The 18,587-nt window shown below is 33.1% G+C and overlaps 1 protein-coding gene across 1 annotated transcript; it reads right to left on the bottom strand.

Moving 5' to 3' along the window:
- Nucleotides 1–2,837: 2,837 nt before the first annotated feature.
- On the bottom strand, nt 2,838–8,030 carry LOC144888940 (uncharacterized; the record flags this gene model as incomplete). The annotated part of the gene is made up of 1 exon (XM_078768714.1): nt 2,838–8,030. A coding segment is annotated over exon 1 (3,502 nt), but the record flags the coding sequence as incomplete, so codon positions are not given.
- Nucleotides 8,031–18,587: the final 10,557 nt, after the last annotated feature.

Raw genomic sequence — 18,587 nt, 5'->3', positions numbered from 1 at the left:
GAAAAGTGGTTTTACAACACTAACACAAGTGCGAAAAGTGGTTTTTCAACACTATCACAAGTGCAAAAAGTGCTTTTTCCACACTAATACAAGTGCAAAAGTGGTTTCCTGCACCAACACAAGTGCGAAAAGTGTTTTTTCAACACTAACACAAGTGCGAAAAGTGGTTTTTCAACACTAACACAAGTGCGAAAAGTGGTTTTTCAACACTAACACAAGTGCGAAAAGTGGTTTTTCAACACTAACACAAGTGCGAAAAGTGGTATTTCACATCTAACACAAGTGCGAAAAGTGGTTTTTCCACACTAATACAAGTGCAAAAGTGGTTTCCTGCACCAACACAAGTGCGAAAAGTGGTTTTTCAACACTAACACAAGTGCGAAAAGTGGTTTTTCAACACTAACACAAGTGCGAAAAGTGGTTTTCCACACTAATACAAGTGCAAAAGTGGTTTCCTGCACCAACACAAGCGCGAAAAGTAGTTTTTCAACACTAACACAAGTGCGAAAAGTGGTTTTTCAACACTAACACAAGTGCGAAAGGTGGTTTTTCAACACCAACACAAGTGTGAAAAGCGGTTTTTCCACACTAACACAAGTGCGAAAAGTGGTTTTTCAACACTAACACAAGTGCGAAAAGTGGTTTTTCAACACTAACACAAGTGCGAAAAGTGGTTTTTCCACACTGATACAAGTGCAAAAGTGGTTTCCTGCACCAACACAAGTGCGAAAAGTGGTTTTACAACACTAACACAAGTGCGAAAAGTGGTTTTTCAACACTATCACAAGTGCAAAAAGTGCTTTTTCCACACTAATACAAGTGCAAAAGTGGTTTCCTGCACCAACACAAGTGCGAATAGTGGTTTTTCAACACTAACACAAGTGCAAAAAGTGGTTTTTCAACACTAACACAAGTGCGAAGTGTTTTTTCCACACTAATACAAGTGCAAAAGTGGTTTCCTACACCAACACAAGTGCGAAAAGTGGTTTTACAACACTAACACAAGTGCGAAAAGTGGTTTTTCAACACTATCACAAGTGCAAAAAGTGTTTTTTCCACACTAATACAAGTGCAAAAGTGGTTTCCTGCACCAACACAAGTGCGAAAAGTGGTTTTTCAACACTAACACAAGTGCAAAAAAGTGGTTTTTCAACACTAACACAAGTGCAAAAAGTGGTTTTTCAACACTAAAACAAGTGCAAAAAGTGTTTTTTCCACACTAATACAAGTGCAAAAGTGGTTTCCTGCACCAACACAAGTGCGAAAAGTGGTTTTTCAACACTAATACAAGTGCGAAAAGTGTTTTTTCCACACTAATACAAGTGCAAAAGTGGTTTCCTGCACCAACACAAGTGCGAAAAGTGGTTTTACAACACTAACACAAGTGCGAAAAGTGGTTTTTCAACACTATCACAAGTGCAAAAAATGCTTTTTCCACACTAATACAAGTGCAAAAGTGGTTTCCTGCACCAACACAAGTGCGAAAAGTGTTTTTTCAACACTAACACAAGTGCGAAAAGTGGTTTTTCAACACTAACACAAGTGCGAAAAGTGGTTTTTCACCACTAACACAAGTGCGAAAAGTGGTTTTTCAACACTAACACAAGTGCGAAAAGTGGTTTTTCAACACTAATACAAGTGCGAAAAGTGGTTTTTCCACACTAATACAAGTAGTGTAATAATGTTGCTTCTGGGACACCTCCGTTTAACATGGGAAATCCCTATCTAATGTCATTTACCCCCTTGTCTTTTTCAAAAATCATAAACACCTCTATTTCTCCCACCCTCATCTTTATGAACCTTTTGTCTGTAGTACCTATCCTTAATGTTGTTCATTAGACCACTCAAACACTACAAATATTTGTTTTCTCTTATAGACCTATCATCCTTCTTCTACATATCATCTGGCAGATTAATCTTTGACCCACTCAAACATTGACCCATTCACTTCCATATTAATTCTTTCCCTCCCTCATTGCCCCTAAACACCTATATTTCTCTCACCCTGTTCTTTACGAACCTTCTAACCTTTTGACATGTTATCCTTATTCATTAGACCACTTAAACACCTGTGATCCTTCTGACCTTATGGACCTTTTAACCTTTTACTCTTAATATCATCTGGTGAATATAACCCACTCAAACATCGACCCTACAAATATTTGTTTATGTGTGGGAAATAATTTAATTCTCCTACAACTCTCCTCACCGTCTAATATATTAACAAAAAATATGTTTGAGTTTGGTTCTTTATTAAGATATTTTAACTGAGCTAAGATAAAATGGTAAACCTCCCTCAATGTTCTTATTTGAGCGCCTCCAGTGCCACATACCATTTTTAAATTAAAGTATATATTTTCCTGACAACCATCAAAGTTTTCCGTCCACTCAAAAATATTTCCATCTTTTTTACCCAATTCACCGGTATTTAAATTAATTCTCTTATTTGTTTTGTGAACTTTTTTACCAGTTGCCTTTTCAATTATACCTATTTGATATTTTTCACATTCATTATGTTTTCCATTTATATACCAAGGTTGATTACACCTCCACTCTTTAGTCTGGTTGATACTTGGTTCTATCATTTATATAATAGTAAAAAAGGCGGCGGTAGCCCGTTAAAATCCCCAACCCCCCCCCCCCTTTTTTAACTTATCACTTATATATATCTTATCACTTATATATATCTTATCACTTATATATATATCTTATCACTTATATACTTATATAACCATAAGGGAGACTATCAATTCCATTTTCTAAAATAAACCTCTTATCATCAAAAGCCCCCAATGCTTTCTTATTTATCTCTTCTGAATATAATTGATGTTTATAACTTCTTATTCCATTAATCTTTCTAAACTCTTCTTTCTTTGTTGTTAAACAGTTATAATAATCCTTAAAGTTTATTGTTTCTTTAATAACATTTTTCTTTACACCTTTTAACTTCTTATCAGTCTTTTCAACGTTATTCACAATGTATTTATAAGCATAAGCCTTTGACCTCAATCCCACAAATTCACTCATAACATTTCCTCCTAATTCATCCTTGAACTTTCCAATCACCTTTTTATTTTTAGAAGAGAACAACTCACTCTCTGGACTGTAATTACTCGTGTCATAGATATTAATGTCTCTTTTCATGTCTGAATAAACATCGTTGGTATTAATTTTCAAAATAAAACTATCTGTATCCATATAAAGTAGATTAACATCATTTTGATATTTCTTCCTCAAGTTATTATAAAAGTAATCATACATTAATGACTTTGATAAATCAAGAATTGTTGTTCCAATATAAATAGGTTTGTTCATTTCAATACTCTCTTTAATCAAATGGATCGCACAAAAGTTCTCAGTAAAGACCTCAGCTCGAGTAAAACTCGGTCTATTAATTAATTTTGATGCTTGTTCCCAAGATGTTGATAGTCTGATATTTTGTCTTTTCCTCACATTCTCCATAGTCTTACCAAAGACCGCATTATTCATCAATTTATAAAAGTCTTTCTCAAAATCTGTTTTTGACTCTGTTCTTCTTTGTGTATTAAAATCAATGTACCCCTTTAACCAATGACTTTGATTGAACTTTAGAACCCTATGGATCTTCTCTACTCTTAGACCTTTTGATAAATATTGTCGCAAATTTCTTTGGTGTAGAACATAATTTTTCTTGTTATATAATGTAGTAAGTAATTTTTCTGTTGATTCACCTATATCAAACGATCGTTGATAATCACTCAACCATTCTTTCTTTGGACTTTCTTTCTCACAAGCAAATGGGAGATCTTTGTGTAGGTTATGGAGTTCCTCTGGATATTTTAAATCAATTTCAAAATAATAACCAACTTTTTCTTCATCCAATTCTTTTTGTGTAGAGATACATACATCTTGTAAAACGTTTTTGTAGTCTTTTTCCTTTACCCATCTAAGTTTTCCATAAGGAAGAGCCTGAGACATTGCCCAGCCATACAGGTTGTTCGCGTCATAGTACATCAAGTAAGAACTCTCTTTCGTTGGATCATAATTTGGAAGATATTTGTTATTTGCTTTTGCGTATCTACTCGAGCAGACTTGTGAAATTCCACCTCTTTTTGCCTTTTCAATCATCAAAAGCATATCAACATCGGTTATCAAATCCAAATCTTGTTTTGTCATTTTCAACATCGCACTCCAGGCCAATCCAGGTGCTGTGTAGTAGTGAGCAGGATCCAATCCATATCCAGTGCGACAAACAGATCTAAAGGCTTCAAATACATCGGCCAATAAAAGCACATCAGTTTTGAGATACAAATCGTGATACTCGCCAAGATTCTTGATGTTATATTTTTCCCAAACATTTTGTGCGTGTACATAATCTTTATCAGATATATGACTATTATTTAATTTGTTATAGAAATTTTCTTTTGAAGGAAGTTGTGTTTCATTGAATCTCTCAAATGAGTCCATATAGTCATAGGGGTAAATTCCCTTTTGTGTTAGAAAATCTTTATCTAAAAAATACTCTGAAAGACATGGAAACTCTTTTAGATTTTGAACCAAGTTAACCAATGGACTTGCCATGAATTTAAATGTATCAAGAAATCTGATATGAGTAATAGGAGATGTGTGAATTGTTTTTGTGAATGAAATGTATTTCTGATCCGTGTTTGGAATTGCTGAGATACTTCCAGAAGTCTTTGAGAGTTCCTTGATAAATAGATGTGTATCATAATGAGCGTTGTTATGAAGAAAGACAGGAATGAAAGAGGGGAGTTGATAATTAATATTACAACTTTGATGAGCCGGACCTCTATATTTACCAGTGAGATGACAATGGTCTCTAACCTTTAGACCTTTACCAATTTTCTCCTCACAAATATGACAGACATTGTTTTTTATAAATTCCCTTTTTTCTTTACTTGTTAAGGACATTGGTTTATTGGTTTCTCTCATTATCTTGGTTAATCGAACACAGTCTTTTTCTAGTCGTTTCACAAACTCCTCTGGGGTATTTGAGCCTCTATACATCTCTAACTTGTTATATTTATCACCAACGGATGATTTGATATAATAACAAAAACCACAAGGAGTATGTTTTTGATATTTATTTGTGTATGATTCTTTTGGATCTTGAGAAGCAGTATCAATTTTTTCTAAAATACTTTCAAAATCAGCATATATAACAAATGGATGTTTGATCTTTTTATTTTCATCTTTGAATGTGATCTTTGAGCCTTCTTTAGGCATATTGATTACCGTTGATTTATGTTCGCCACAATAATTTGAATGTTTATCTAATCTTTCTTGTGAATTGAAGAAGTTAAGACAACGCAAACAAATATATATTTTATTTGTTCTCTTACAGACTTGTGGTTTTATTAATTTAGCAATATCTTTGATGTATGTATAATGTGAATTTTCGTCTGAATTAAAATATAGAAGATTAATATGAGTTTGTTTACAATTGTCAGAAAGCTTTAAAACCTGAATGTTGTTTGTTTCTGTTAGACCATAAACATTAACTGATAAATTATTCATCTTTTCAAATTTAGGAATATCATTTAAAGTCATCGGAAACTTTAGATCTTTCGTATTTAATGTATTCTCATATTTTTTATAATGAGATACTCTTTCATCATGAAAATGTGGAGGATGTAAGTGTGCTAAAATAGACCAGAGAAAACATTTATTGTCTTTATTTTTGATATTGATAACTGCTTTTCTATTTTTGATAACACTGGGTAAATCAATGTAAGAAGAAGCTTTTAGAGGATCTGATTTAAGAATATGAATGTCTATGTAAATAATTTTTCCTATATTGAATCCACTTCCTACGATTGAATTATCCACATCTTGCTCTTGTTTAATAAGTTCATCATAGACTCCTGATGTTTTAAAATCTTGATATGAAGATATAAAGTGTGGCTCAGTTCTCATGTATGGTGCATCTATAACTCCTTCATCCTTTGTCATTTCTAATTTTACTCCCATATAAAATTTAAGTGGTTTCATTTCCTTTAGTGTTTTTTCAATCAACGTTTGAACAGCAGGTTTAACTATTTCTACAGCATCAACTATAGACTCTGGTTCAGGAGGTTTGAAGTTAAAGACTCTTATTTTAATATGTCCTTTGAATGCTCCATCAGAGTTTTTAGTTGTGATAAAATTTGATAAATGTAGATTTGTTTTAAGATGTATTTTGAAGCCTTTCTTGAGGATATTTTTATTACATGTAGAACAGTGTTTTGTTTCAGGTGGAAGAGGGGAAAGTTTGTTTAAAATGTTGTATGTATGTTTTGCGGTGAGAATATGTTGTTTATAATATTTTACTTCCTTCTCGCAAGTATCACAATAAACCATATTTATAGCGTGAGAAAACGTGGTGTTTTATATATATCACTGTGCTTAAAATAAAACACTTTTGAGCTTTACAGCTCCGTTTTATATATATCACTGTGCTTAAACTAAAACACTTTTTCACTCAGAATCATCTAAGTCATAACTATCACATGAATACTCAGAATCATACTCAGAGTCATCAATAAAGCTACTCTCATAACTATCATTTGAGCACAAACTATTAGTATCATAACTATCATCTGTGTTCAATGAAATACTATCATCACCATCATCCAAGTTCAATGAAATACTATCATCACTATCGTCCGAGTTCAATGAAATAGTAAAATCTTCACTGCTGTATTGACTCATATTTAATTAGCAAGAAAAATATTCCCATCAATATCTATATACTTTCTTTCATTAACAGATTCAATCTCTACAATTTTTATATCAAAAGTTATCTTTAAATAATCTCTAACTATCATAGAACGAAATGACATTTCACCAGAAATATTAACATCATTCATTTTACTTAGATCTACACCCTTTGGATTATTAAAGAAAATACAAATGTCTCCTCTAGAATTATTAATGGTCTTATCATTCTTTTTCAAAGTATCGTGGTCAATCACTTTTTCAAGCTTTGAATAAATTGCCAGGAGTAGAGGAGAAACTTTTGTTAGATTTACTTTAATGGATGTCTTTCCAGGTATAGTTAGAGCTCTTCCTTTAAATGAAATAGAGGGGCTCATGTTATTTTCCATAACTGGTTTTACCCAAAAATTTCCATATTTATCTTTGTTCAATTTAACATCTTTGACATATTTTTCTATATCTTCCACCGAAGTAGAGATTGATTGAAATTTGTCTTTTGTGCTTTGAAACATTGTATTTATTAATGAATAAACTTGCGTTTAGTTTAAGTAAAAATTTACCACATAAATATGATAAGTTCTGAAGGATATTTAGAATTTCCAGACTCTCCATATGATAAATTAGAGAATTGTCCGGCTTGTGATAGAGTGGGGCTTAATGATGAGGATTCATATAAACAATGTTTATTCTGTGATTATATTCTAATTAATGATAATAAGAAATATAAAAAAACATATAACTCTTTTAAATTAGAACCAAAAATGAATTACTTTACAAGATTAATAAGAGAGATGAATGTTAAGCATTATGGTGATAATACACCATTTCTTACAAGGAAAGAGACTCTTTGTATTGAGGAAATGTATAAGGGTTTAATGATATTTATTATTCAAAATAATTTTAATGGAAATGTTAATACAAGATACTACATAAATAAAATAATGAATTATTTTGAAATTAAACCAGAACTCAGGATAAAATATAGAGTTTCTAAAATAGCTCAAAAAAAGTTGGATGACTTGTTTTCCAAATATATAAATGAATGATTTTTTACCCGTTTGGGAAAATAAGATAAAATTTAATAACCATAAAAACATTCCAAATTCATTGAGATGTCTAATAGTTGGTTCAAGCGGATGTGGGAAAACCTGTTTACTTTTAAAGATGCTCCTTGGTCCTAATTTTTTAGATTATGATAATTTAATAATTTTTACAAAGTCAAGTTTTCAACCCGAGTATCAACTACTCTCACAGGGTTTTAATGCAGGTCTTAAAAAGGAAGACATTATCGGTTTATTTAAACTTCAAAACAAACTGAATGATTATAATATTGAAGATATAATACAATTATTTTGTGATACACAGAAATCAAAATCGAAACCCATAACTTGTATTCTCAGTGATAATACGGATGATATACCTTCACCTCAAGATTTAGATAAATCAAAAAAGAACCTCGTCATCTTTGATGATTGTGTTAATGAGAGAAACCAAACAGTAATGGATAGCTACTATACAAGAGGGAGACATTCTTCTTGTAATTGTATATATCTTAGTCAATCATATTTTCAACTCCCTCGACGCTCAATAAGAAACAATGCCAATACTTTTATTTTATTTAAGTTAAATTCAATAGATGTAAATAATTTTTGGAGAGATAATTGCTCTACGTTATATAGTAAAAAAGAATTTGAAAATTATATGAAACACACGATTGGAAAATATAAATATATTGTTGTGAAACAAGATGAGATACTAAATGATATTTTTCAATAAATAAATACAGAAAATGAATACTGAAGAAAGAGAAAGAAAGTTTAAGGAACATCAACAATTAGTTTCAAAAGTTGTTAAACAACAGGAAGAGATAAAGAAGAAACGGAGACAGAAACTAACTGGTGAAGAAGCCTTTGAAAGAAAACAAGAGAAATTCTTTAAACCACTTTTGAAAACTCAACACCCTACAGTTCCCACGGTAGAATTTACTCCGAAAAAACTTCAAATGCTCAAAGATTTTAGTCAGATAACAAAACAAGAACTTGGTGAATTAGAATATGATGACGAGGGATTATTTCGGAAACTTGAGGAGGTAAATCAACCCCCTAATTATGTTGTGGAAGCTCTTCAAAACAATGAATATTCGGCGGGTTCAAAAACCAGAGCAGGTCTCATTCCAACAGAAGAACCAGCAGTGTTTCATCTTGTGGAAGAAAAGGTATTGATATTTAATGATGAATTGATGTTCTTGAGTTCTACTCAACCAAATGTTAAATTAACTCCAAGATTAATGTTTCTTCTAACAAACCCCGGATTCAGCGGTTCAAAATATTTTGAGGAACCACTTGATATGGAAAGAGAGGAAGATAGGGTATATATTGAGTTGTTAAATGCACTTGATTATGGAGTTTCTGTTGCTGGTAAAAGTAAGAAGAATGAGAAGGAGAAACATATTATTGATGCTTTAAGTAAGCTTGGTTCGGGTGTTAGTTTTCTTCCAAATGACCCATCACAATTAGTTAATAGGCTATTATTGTTGTTAGGTAGTAAGAAGGCTGGAAACAACAATTGTTTTAATGAATCCTCAGCCATTTTAGATCAGTTGATGAATATGAAAATAATTAATAAATGTCAATACAAAGATATTTTATTAGATATTAAATAAGATGAGAAGCACAATTCTTAGTTTTAATTTCACAACGAGCGATTACACAGCTTCATTCCCTTACCCACTACAACTTGACCCCCTTACCTCATATGAGGCATCTTTATTGTCGATGGAAACTTATAATACCTTGTTTAATATCACAGAGAAAAACAACAAGTTTAGTTATAATCCAGGAAGTGGATATAAAACTATAACCGTTTCACCTGGAGCTTACGAGATTTCTCAAATATCTTCAGAAGTCTCTCGCCTTATGAAAGAAAAAGGTGATGAACCAAAAAATATTGTAATAGATATTCAAAAACACACTTCAAAATCAACTATTAAACTTAAAAATAATTATAAAGTTGATTTCACGATTGAAAATTCGTTTAGAGAGCTATTGGGTTTCTCTTCAAAAAAGATTGAAAATAACGGGACGTTTTACAGTGATAATGTTATCCAAATATCCTCCGGTATAAATTCAGTATTAATTCATTGTGATTTGATTGATGGTGCTTATAACGATGGAATAAGAACAAATACAATATTTTCATTCAGTGCATACTCAACCCCGATTGGTTATAAATTTAATATGGAACCAAAAAATCTTGTCTATTTACCTGTGTCAGGAAAAACCATATACAGAGTAAATTTTAGGATAACCGACCAAGATAATCGTATGATATCCTTTAATGATGAAATTATATCCATCAGAATTCACCTACGTGAAGTTTTTCAATAAATAAATAATGGTTATTGTGAGAAAACACGAGTTGGGAAAATATAAAATAATTACAGGGGAGGGCATGTTCCTTTCACCAGACTATACAAGGTATGTGGGGAGAGGATACTATAAACCAAAGCGACAACGGGGTGTGGGACATCAATTTAGAAATAAAGGAGATGGGATAATTGATACTCTAATGGGTATTGGTTCAACCATCCTTAAACATAAAGACCTAATTGGTTCAACTGCTTCTGCCGTGGGCTCCGTTGCGGGTGCTATAAAGAGTATAAAAGATGCTCAAAAGGAGTCTCATAAATTACAAGCAATCAAAGAAATTAAAAAAGGTAAAACTCAACTATCTTCACAAGAACGACAAAAAATCATTAAAATACTTGGGTCAGGGTTTCAACGATTTTAATGCTATATAAATACAAGTATGGAAGCGATTGATAGTATCTATGATTTGGATGATACGATTATCATTTCAAACTCTACTAAAAAGGAAGACTATTTTAAGGTAAATGCTATAACAGGAACAGACTGGAATTCAAACGGAACAAAAAGTTTTGAAATAAATAATCAACAAACTTACTTGAATATAGCTGATAGTTTCTTGCTGTGTAAATTTAAATTCACTAAGGCTGCGAATAATACTAATGCTACACTCGTAAATGATTTCTTCTGGAAAATGTTTGATAGTGTCCGCCTGTATATTGGAACACAAGAGGTTGAAGCGGTTGATTATGTCTCTGCTACATCTGAAATGATGAAATTTACACTATATTCGTTTAGTGATAGAATGGGTAAGGGAGCTGTTGAAGGTTTTATTCCTGATATGTCAACGGGTACAAACGCAGACCCTGGTTATAGTCAAAGGAAGTCAATGTATAATGATGAAACAAAAGCAGTGAATAGTTTTACCGTAGCAGTACCTCTTAAAGGTATATTTGGATTTTGCGATTATGATAAAGTTTTGTATGGGCTTAAAATTAGATTTCAACTACAAAGGAATGATAATGTAAATAGGTTGCTTTTTGGGGATGAAAATGCTTTTGGAGAAAATAATAAATTTGTTATTAATGATTTGTGTTGGTATATCAGTGAATATACTCCTAATCTTAAAACGGAAGAGATGTTAAATAGAAGACTTAACTCAAAGAAACCGCTAAATGTATCATACCTTAAAAGAAGATGTCAACACGTTAAACTGGAACACACTACCTACACTTGGAATTTAGGTGTTCTTCAAGGAAAGCCACGATACCTCTGGCTCATTTTTAAAAAACCAGATGGAGAGGACGGTACTAATAAGAATAATGCCCTGAGTGATAATGCAAAGGTGAAACAACTTCGGGTTTCTCTTGATGGCACATTTTATCCGCGAGATAGATTGGAAATTGATTGGGAAAAAAATGATTATGCGGAAGCCTACAAGTCCTACCAAAAGGTGTGTGAAAGTAATGGTAATAATGATCCTATTTTGGATATGGTTGCGTTTCAAAAACTTTATACAATCTACGCAATTGACCTGAGTTCTCAAAAGGAAACTATAAAGTCTAATCGAGTGGATACTTCTCTATACATTGAAAGAGGGGAGAGTGAAGAGGTTAATGCATATTGTTTGCTTTTGGAGGAAACAGAATTACAGATTAATACAGATAATGGTGTTATGATTAATATCACATAGGTTTTTTCTCATAAATAAATGGTTGGGGTATATGTTAATCAAATCAATCTTAATAAATTAACATCTTGTATTCAAAATCAAAAGCCTTGTATTATTAATGTTAATACAATTCAAAGAAAAGGAGCTGTAAGAATTGATGTTTTACTCACACACACACAAGTAAAAACACTAAATGATGTTGGATCACTTAAAATTAAAATGACGAAACCTATGTTAAAGAAATATTCAATAGACGAGTCAAGAGGAGGATTTCTCCCGTTTCTAATTCCTTTATTTGCTGGTTTAAGTGCGGCGGGAGCATTGACTGGTGGTATTTCAGCAGCGGTAAAAACTGCTAACGAAAGGAAGGCACAACTAAAAGCTCAAAAAGAATTGGAAAGACATAACAAGGAGTTGGAGAAACAAATTAGTGGAAGTGGTGTAATTGTAGATTTTGCTCAAAAACTTGAAAGTCTACCTGATAAAGCTAGATTGTTGGTTGGAGATATGCTTTCCTCTATCGCTCAAGCGGGTGTTAAACTAACTAAACGGGGTAATGGATTGTATCTTTCTCATAAATAAATGGATAAATGGTTTAAACAATTTGGAAAGAATACAACGTCAAATATAGAACTAGCTAAGTATTGTAAAACACTAAAAATTGATAATGTGGTTATTTGTATGAGAGATGAATTAACACATATAAATAAGAATACAAAGAATATTATTATGAATTTAGACACACAGAATGGTTCTCATTGGGTTTGTATTCATAATAGTCAGGATAAATATTATTTTGATAGTTATGGTATGCCACCACCTGTTGAAGTAATACAATTCTTACAGAATGGTGTTTATCAAACATTCCAAGTTCAAGAAATTAATTCTAAATGTTGTGGCCAATTATGTTTATATGTATTATTTCAACTCAACAATAATGAAAATTTTTATGATATCATTTTTTATCTAATATAAATGACCTATGTTGGAAAAGATGGTTCTATCTTTGGAAAATCCTCTCAGGATATTGATTTATCAAATTATTATACAAAGGCACAGGCTGAACGACAAAAATATAGTGTAAGTAAAAATATTAATATGAAGAATACTTATAAATTAATCAATTATCCAAACCCTACAGATGCGAATGACTTGATTAGATTCAGTGATTTATCACAATATATATCTTTAAAGAAAACAGCACGTTTTGTGAAACAAGTAAAATTTACAACCACAACACCTGGTTATACTGACCATACACCTTTCCTCATTGAATTTAACTACCTGCTTACAATTAAATTTTATAAAGAAGGACATTTAGTTAATATGCGAATTAATAAATGGGGGTATGATATGCCTGATTTAGGGTATAATTGGTCTTTTTCAATAAACATAGAAGACCTACATGATTTAAATCAGTCTCGTAAAGAAGAATATTATCCACTTGGTGAAGATAAGGATTTATGTGGAAGTACAATTAGTAAACAACAAATACGTGATTTTAAGAAAATAAAAATATATGATAGTATAGCGATGGTTCGCATGACAAAGAAGGAAGGTAATGAGATAAGGATAGAAAGCCGAGGAATACAAACCGATTTGGTAGTGGGAAGATGGGGTGGTATTACCTGTCATAATATTAATCTCACATATATTTCTGATACATAAATGGCAGGAAGAAGACTACAAGAGAATTATAATTTTTGTATTCAAGGATACCTACAAGAAAAGGGTGCTCGGTATTACATACCTTATGATTTGGAGCATATACATGGGAATTTTGTCATAAAAAACTGGCCTTATACTGATATTGTTAAACCCACAAATAGAGACTTGTTTAAAATATTAAATAAAAATGAACTTCTCAAAGTTATGAAATATAAAACTCTTTTAGAAATCGTCAACAAATCTTATTGGTATCCTATTATGAGAAAAATAATTATAGATACAAGAATATCTCAAAATCCAGATGAGTATATGTATAATATTCTTTGGGGTTCAAACTCAAGGGTAGCAAGGGATGAGGAAGGAGTTGAAGAAGAGAAGGAGGAAAGAGAGAAAAAGGAGAAGGAGGAAAGGGAGAGGGAGGAGAAGGAGGAGAGGGAGAAAAAGGAGGAGAAGGAGGAGAGGGAGAAAAAGGAGAAGGAGGAAAGGGAGAAAAGGGAGAAGGAGGAAAGGGAGAAAAGGGAGAAAAAGGAGAAGGAGGAGAGGGAGAAAATGGAGGAGGAGGAGAGGGAGCAAAGAGAGAGGGAGGAAAAATATAAAAAGATGGAAATCATTGAGATTCATAAAAGATTGAGTGTATTAAAGCAAATAAATCAATCTCAACGCACCGAAGAGGAAATTAAAGAATTAACAACTCTTACGAAGATAATGGTTTCAAAAATAAGAACGTCAATGTCTTCAATTTCAGAGATTTAAACGAGAAAGTGGTGAAGAAGAAGAAGAAGAAGAAGGAAAAGATTATGTGATTGATGATGTTGGTGTCATTGACTTTAGTTAGTTTTTATTTGTAAATAAATGGAGGAGAGAGTGAAGGCATTCCTTAGGATTCTTTATGTTTTAAAAATAAAGATTGAAATGTATATGTTGAAAACCAAAAAGGTTTTGATACTCTGTCGGAATTTTTCTGATAAATAAATATGAGTTATTGTCTCAAATGTAAAAAGAAAACTAAATCTAAAAATATCTCTTATGTTAAAGCTAAAAATAATAGAGTTTATCAAAAAGGAATATGTCAAGTATGTGGCTCTAAAAAGTGCCAATTCATCTCTCCTAAAAGAGGAGGAGACATACAAAAGTTTCTGTCAGGAAGTAAATTTACAACAACTGGAATTCCAGGGGAATTACACCTTCCAGGGTATTCTTTCTGTGGTCCAGGAACAAACTTGGATAAAAGATTAGATGAGGCTGACAATCCTAAACCTTGGTCTAAACCTACAAATAGGGTTGACGAAGTGTGTATGAAGCATGATATTGCTTATGGGAAAACCACTACGTTGACTGAAAAACATAAAGCCGACAGCGAAATGTTGTATAATTTGTCTTTGATACAAAATCCAACGTTGAGAGAGAAAGTTGATAGGTTTATTGTGAGAAATTTGATAAATGCTAAATTGAAACTTGGTCTTGGTTATTCCTCAAAAAACTATTAGGCTCTAATGATGCCATCAAGACTGAGGAGCTTTTGGCTGAAGAATTACACAAACCTATAATCACAAAGTTTAAAAGAAGGAAGGTTTATTCTAAATACACTGACCACATATGGTCCGCTGATTTAATTGAATTGAATAATGACAGGGGATACAGGTATGCTTTAACCGTTATTGATTTGAGGAGTAGATTTGCCTGGGTTGTCCCTTTAAAAAATAAAAGGGGTGATACTTTAATGTTAGCCTTTAAGCTAATATTTGATCGGGATAAAAGGAAACCAAAGAAGTTATGGACTGATGAGGGAACAGAGTTCTATAACAAAATATTCATGAAATTTCTTAAGGGGAAGGGTATTAAATTATACAGCACCTTTAATGAAGGAAAGGCAGTTGTTATTGAGCGTTTTAATCGTACTTTAAAAGAGAAATTATATAAAAAATTCACACAACTCGGTTCTCAAAAATGGGTGTATTTAATTCAGGATATTGTAGATAATTACAATAATACAGTTCATTCATCAACACAATCAAAACCATCAGAAACATTTACAAAATTAGAATATGAAAAGGAGATTAATTTGAGAAAGCCCAAGTTTAAAGTTGGTGATATTGTAAGGATATACAAATGGAAAAGCCATTTTGAGAAAGGTTATACACAAAAATGGACTAATGAATTATTTATAATCGTTGATGTAATGGCTACAAACCCTTGGACTTACAAATTAAATGATATAAATCGAGAAGAAATCTTGGGTTCATTTTACTCGCAAGAATTACAAAAAACAAAGCTAATAATTCATTAAACAACATTTCTATTCACCCCACCCATATTAGCTAATTTAATTCGTGGTAATAATAAAAAAAAATTAAATAAATAAAAAATCATAAGCCACGCCCACACCGACCCCGCCCACACAGACCCCGCCCACACAGACCCCGCCCACACAGACCCCGCCCACACAGACCCCGCCCACACAGACCACACCCATCATCCCCCACCCTCCGTGCACCCCCACCCTTGACCCTTCACCCCCCTCATCCCACCCCCACCTTCCCCACACACACAAGGGGAGGGGAGGGGTGGGATGAGGGGGGTGAAGGGTCAAGGGTGGGGGTGCACCTCCCCGTTCCCTCCTTTATTCTCTTTTTGTAATTAAGAATTAAATAATTGTAAACAAAACAAATATATATAAATATTGAAAACATTAAAATCTTTATATTATTAAAACATTTTTCTTGAGGTATACATTCAACTTCTCCCCAGCATAAGTCATCAATTTCTTCCCAGCACAAGTCAAAGGTTGGTTCAGCAGATGTCTTCAGGTTTTGAATCTCTTTCTATTAAAGACAAGAGGGGAGAGATATTTATTTCATATTTATGTTCCATGTCAAAGCGTCTTGAAAAGCGCTATACAAAATAAATGTATTATTATTATTATTATTAATATAGGGTCGGATGCCCTTCCTGACACCAACCCTGAATCACCTCTTACGATGCGCAGGGATATGGTGTACCTATTATAAACGGTGAACCACACACACGTACACACATGCTTACCTCGAAAAAATCCAGCTTAGCGTCCAGATCGTCGAGATGAAAATTAAGGATATCACAGGATGACAGGAAATAACCATTCCTATGGAGTCCAAAATCGTCCCACTCCAAGCTTTGGTCTTCGAGGCTGCAAACAAAATAAGGAGAAATTACTATTATATGCTGAAGTAAGCCTGACAAAACATCACACACACGCACACACACACACACACACACATTCACACACATACACACACACATACACACACATACACACACACACACACATACACACACACACACACACACACACAATCTCATTTTTTCATTTCTGTTCCTCACAATTCGATCTCTCTATTTTAATCACAGACACACATGCACACACATACACATACACACACACACATGCACACACACATGCACACACCTCTCGTTTTTTATTTTCTATCATACCTTTCACGTGAATTTTCTAAGAACGGTGAAACATTGAATTCATTCTGAGCCCACCATCTCGGAGGTAGGTTATTCAAACCCGTATTCAGTTCGTTGTGGAACTCTTGAGAAACAACTTGAAATTCTGCCAGGATATTTACAATATTTGAATTGCTGCAATGAATAGGAAAAATAAATTATTAGTTGTATAATTAATCACATACAAAGCTCTCATTAACAGTGTTTAATACCAAATGAACTTACCAATGTCCTGGCGAGTATTCTTCATCAGAGGAAAGACTGGAATAAGACAAGCTCATCTTCGTTCACAATGTTTAAATGTCCCATTCGGAGACCTCTCTTTTTATAATGAACAAAATGTATTTCGGGGAACTGAAGTGCTTGTCAGCTTTTGGAAACTGAGGGCGTGTGTTTGTGAAAAACAGGAAACAAGACAAAGAGAATTCCTTGGAAGTTATCCAAGTGAAACAACGTCATTTCTCAAGGTATGTGGTTCGAGTGAGCATGAGCCTAACAGTGAGCTATTAATTAGAAAAGGTTCGAGTGGTATATAAATGGAAAACAAAATGAATGTAAAAAATATCAAATAAGTATAATTGAAAAGGCAACTGGTAAAAAAGTTCACAAAACAAATAAGAGAATTAATTTAAATACCGGTGAGTTGGATGAGACGGTGAGGAGAGTTGTAGGAGAATTAAATTATTTCCCACGCATAAACAAATATTTGTAGGGTCGATGTTTGAGTGGGTTATATTCACCAGATGATATTAAGAGTAAAAGGTTAAAAGGTCCATAAGGTCAGAAGGATCACAGGTGTTTAAGTGGTCTAATGAATAAGGATAACATGTCAAAAGGTTAGAAGGTTCGTAAAGAACAGGGTGAGAGAAATATAGGTGTTTAGGGGCAATGAGGGAGGGAAAGAATTAATATGGAAGTGAATGGGTCAATGTTTGAGTGGGTCAAAGATTAATCTGCCAGATGATATGTAGAAGAAGGATGATAGGTCTATAAGAGAAAACAAATATTTGTAGTGTTTGAGTGGTCTAATGAACAACATTAAGGATAGGTACTACAGACAAAAGGTTCATAAAGATGAGGGTGGGAGAAATAGAGGTGTTTATGATTTTTGAAAAAGACAAGGGGGTAAATGACATTAGATAGGGATTTCCCATGTTAAACGGAGGTGTCCCAGAAGCAACATTATTACACTACTAATACAAGTGCAAAAGTGGTTTCCTGCACCAACACAAGTGCGAAAAGTAGTTTTTCAACACTAACACAAGTGCGAAAAGTGGTTTTTCAACACTAACACAAGTGCGAAAAGTGGTTTTTCAACACCAACACAAGTGTGAAAAGTGGTTTTTCCACACTAACACAAGTGCGAAAAGTGGTTTTTCAACACTAACACAAGTGCGAAAAGTGGTTTTTCCACACTGATACAAGTGCAAAAGTGGTTTCCTGCACTAACACAAGTGCGAAAAGTGGTTTTACAACACTAACACAAGTGCGAAAAGTGGTTTTTCAACACTATCACAAGTGCAAAAAGTGCTTTTTCCACACTAATACACGTGCAAAAGTGGTTTCCTGCACCAACACAAGTGCGAAAAGTGGTTTTTCAACACTAACACAAGTGCGAAAAGTGGTTTTTCAACACTAACACAAGTGCGAAAAGTGTTTTTTCCACACTAATACAAGTGCAAAAGTGGTTTCCTGCA

This window comes from Myxine glutinosa, unplaced genomic scaffold, assembly GCF_964187855.1.
Source record: "Myxine glutinosa unplaced genomic scaffold, kmMyxGlut1.1 SCAFFOLD_166, whole genome shotgun sequence".
In the NCBI taxonomy this organism is placed as follows: Eukaryota; Metazoa; Chordata; class Myxini; order Myxiniformes; family Myxinidae; genus Myxine; species Myxine glutinosa.
Note: the sequence above shows the minus strand (reverse complement) of the source record. Positions and strands in the feature narration are given on the sequence as shown.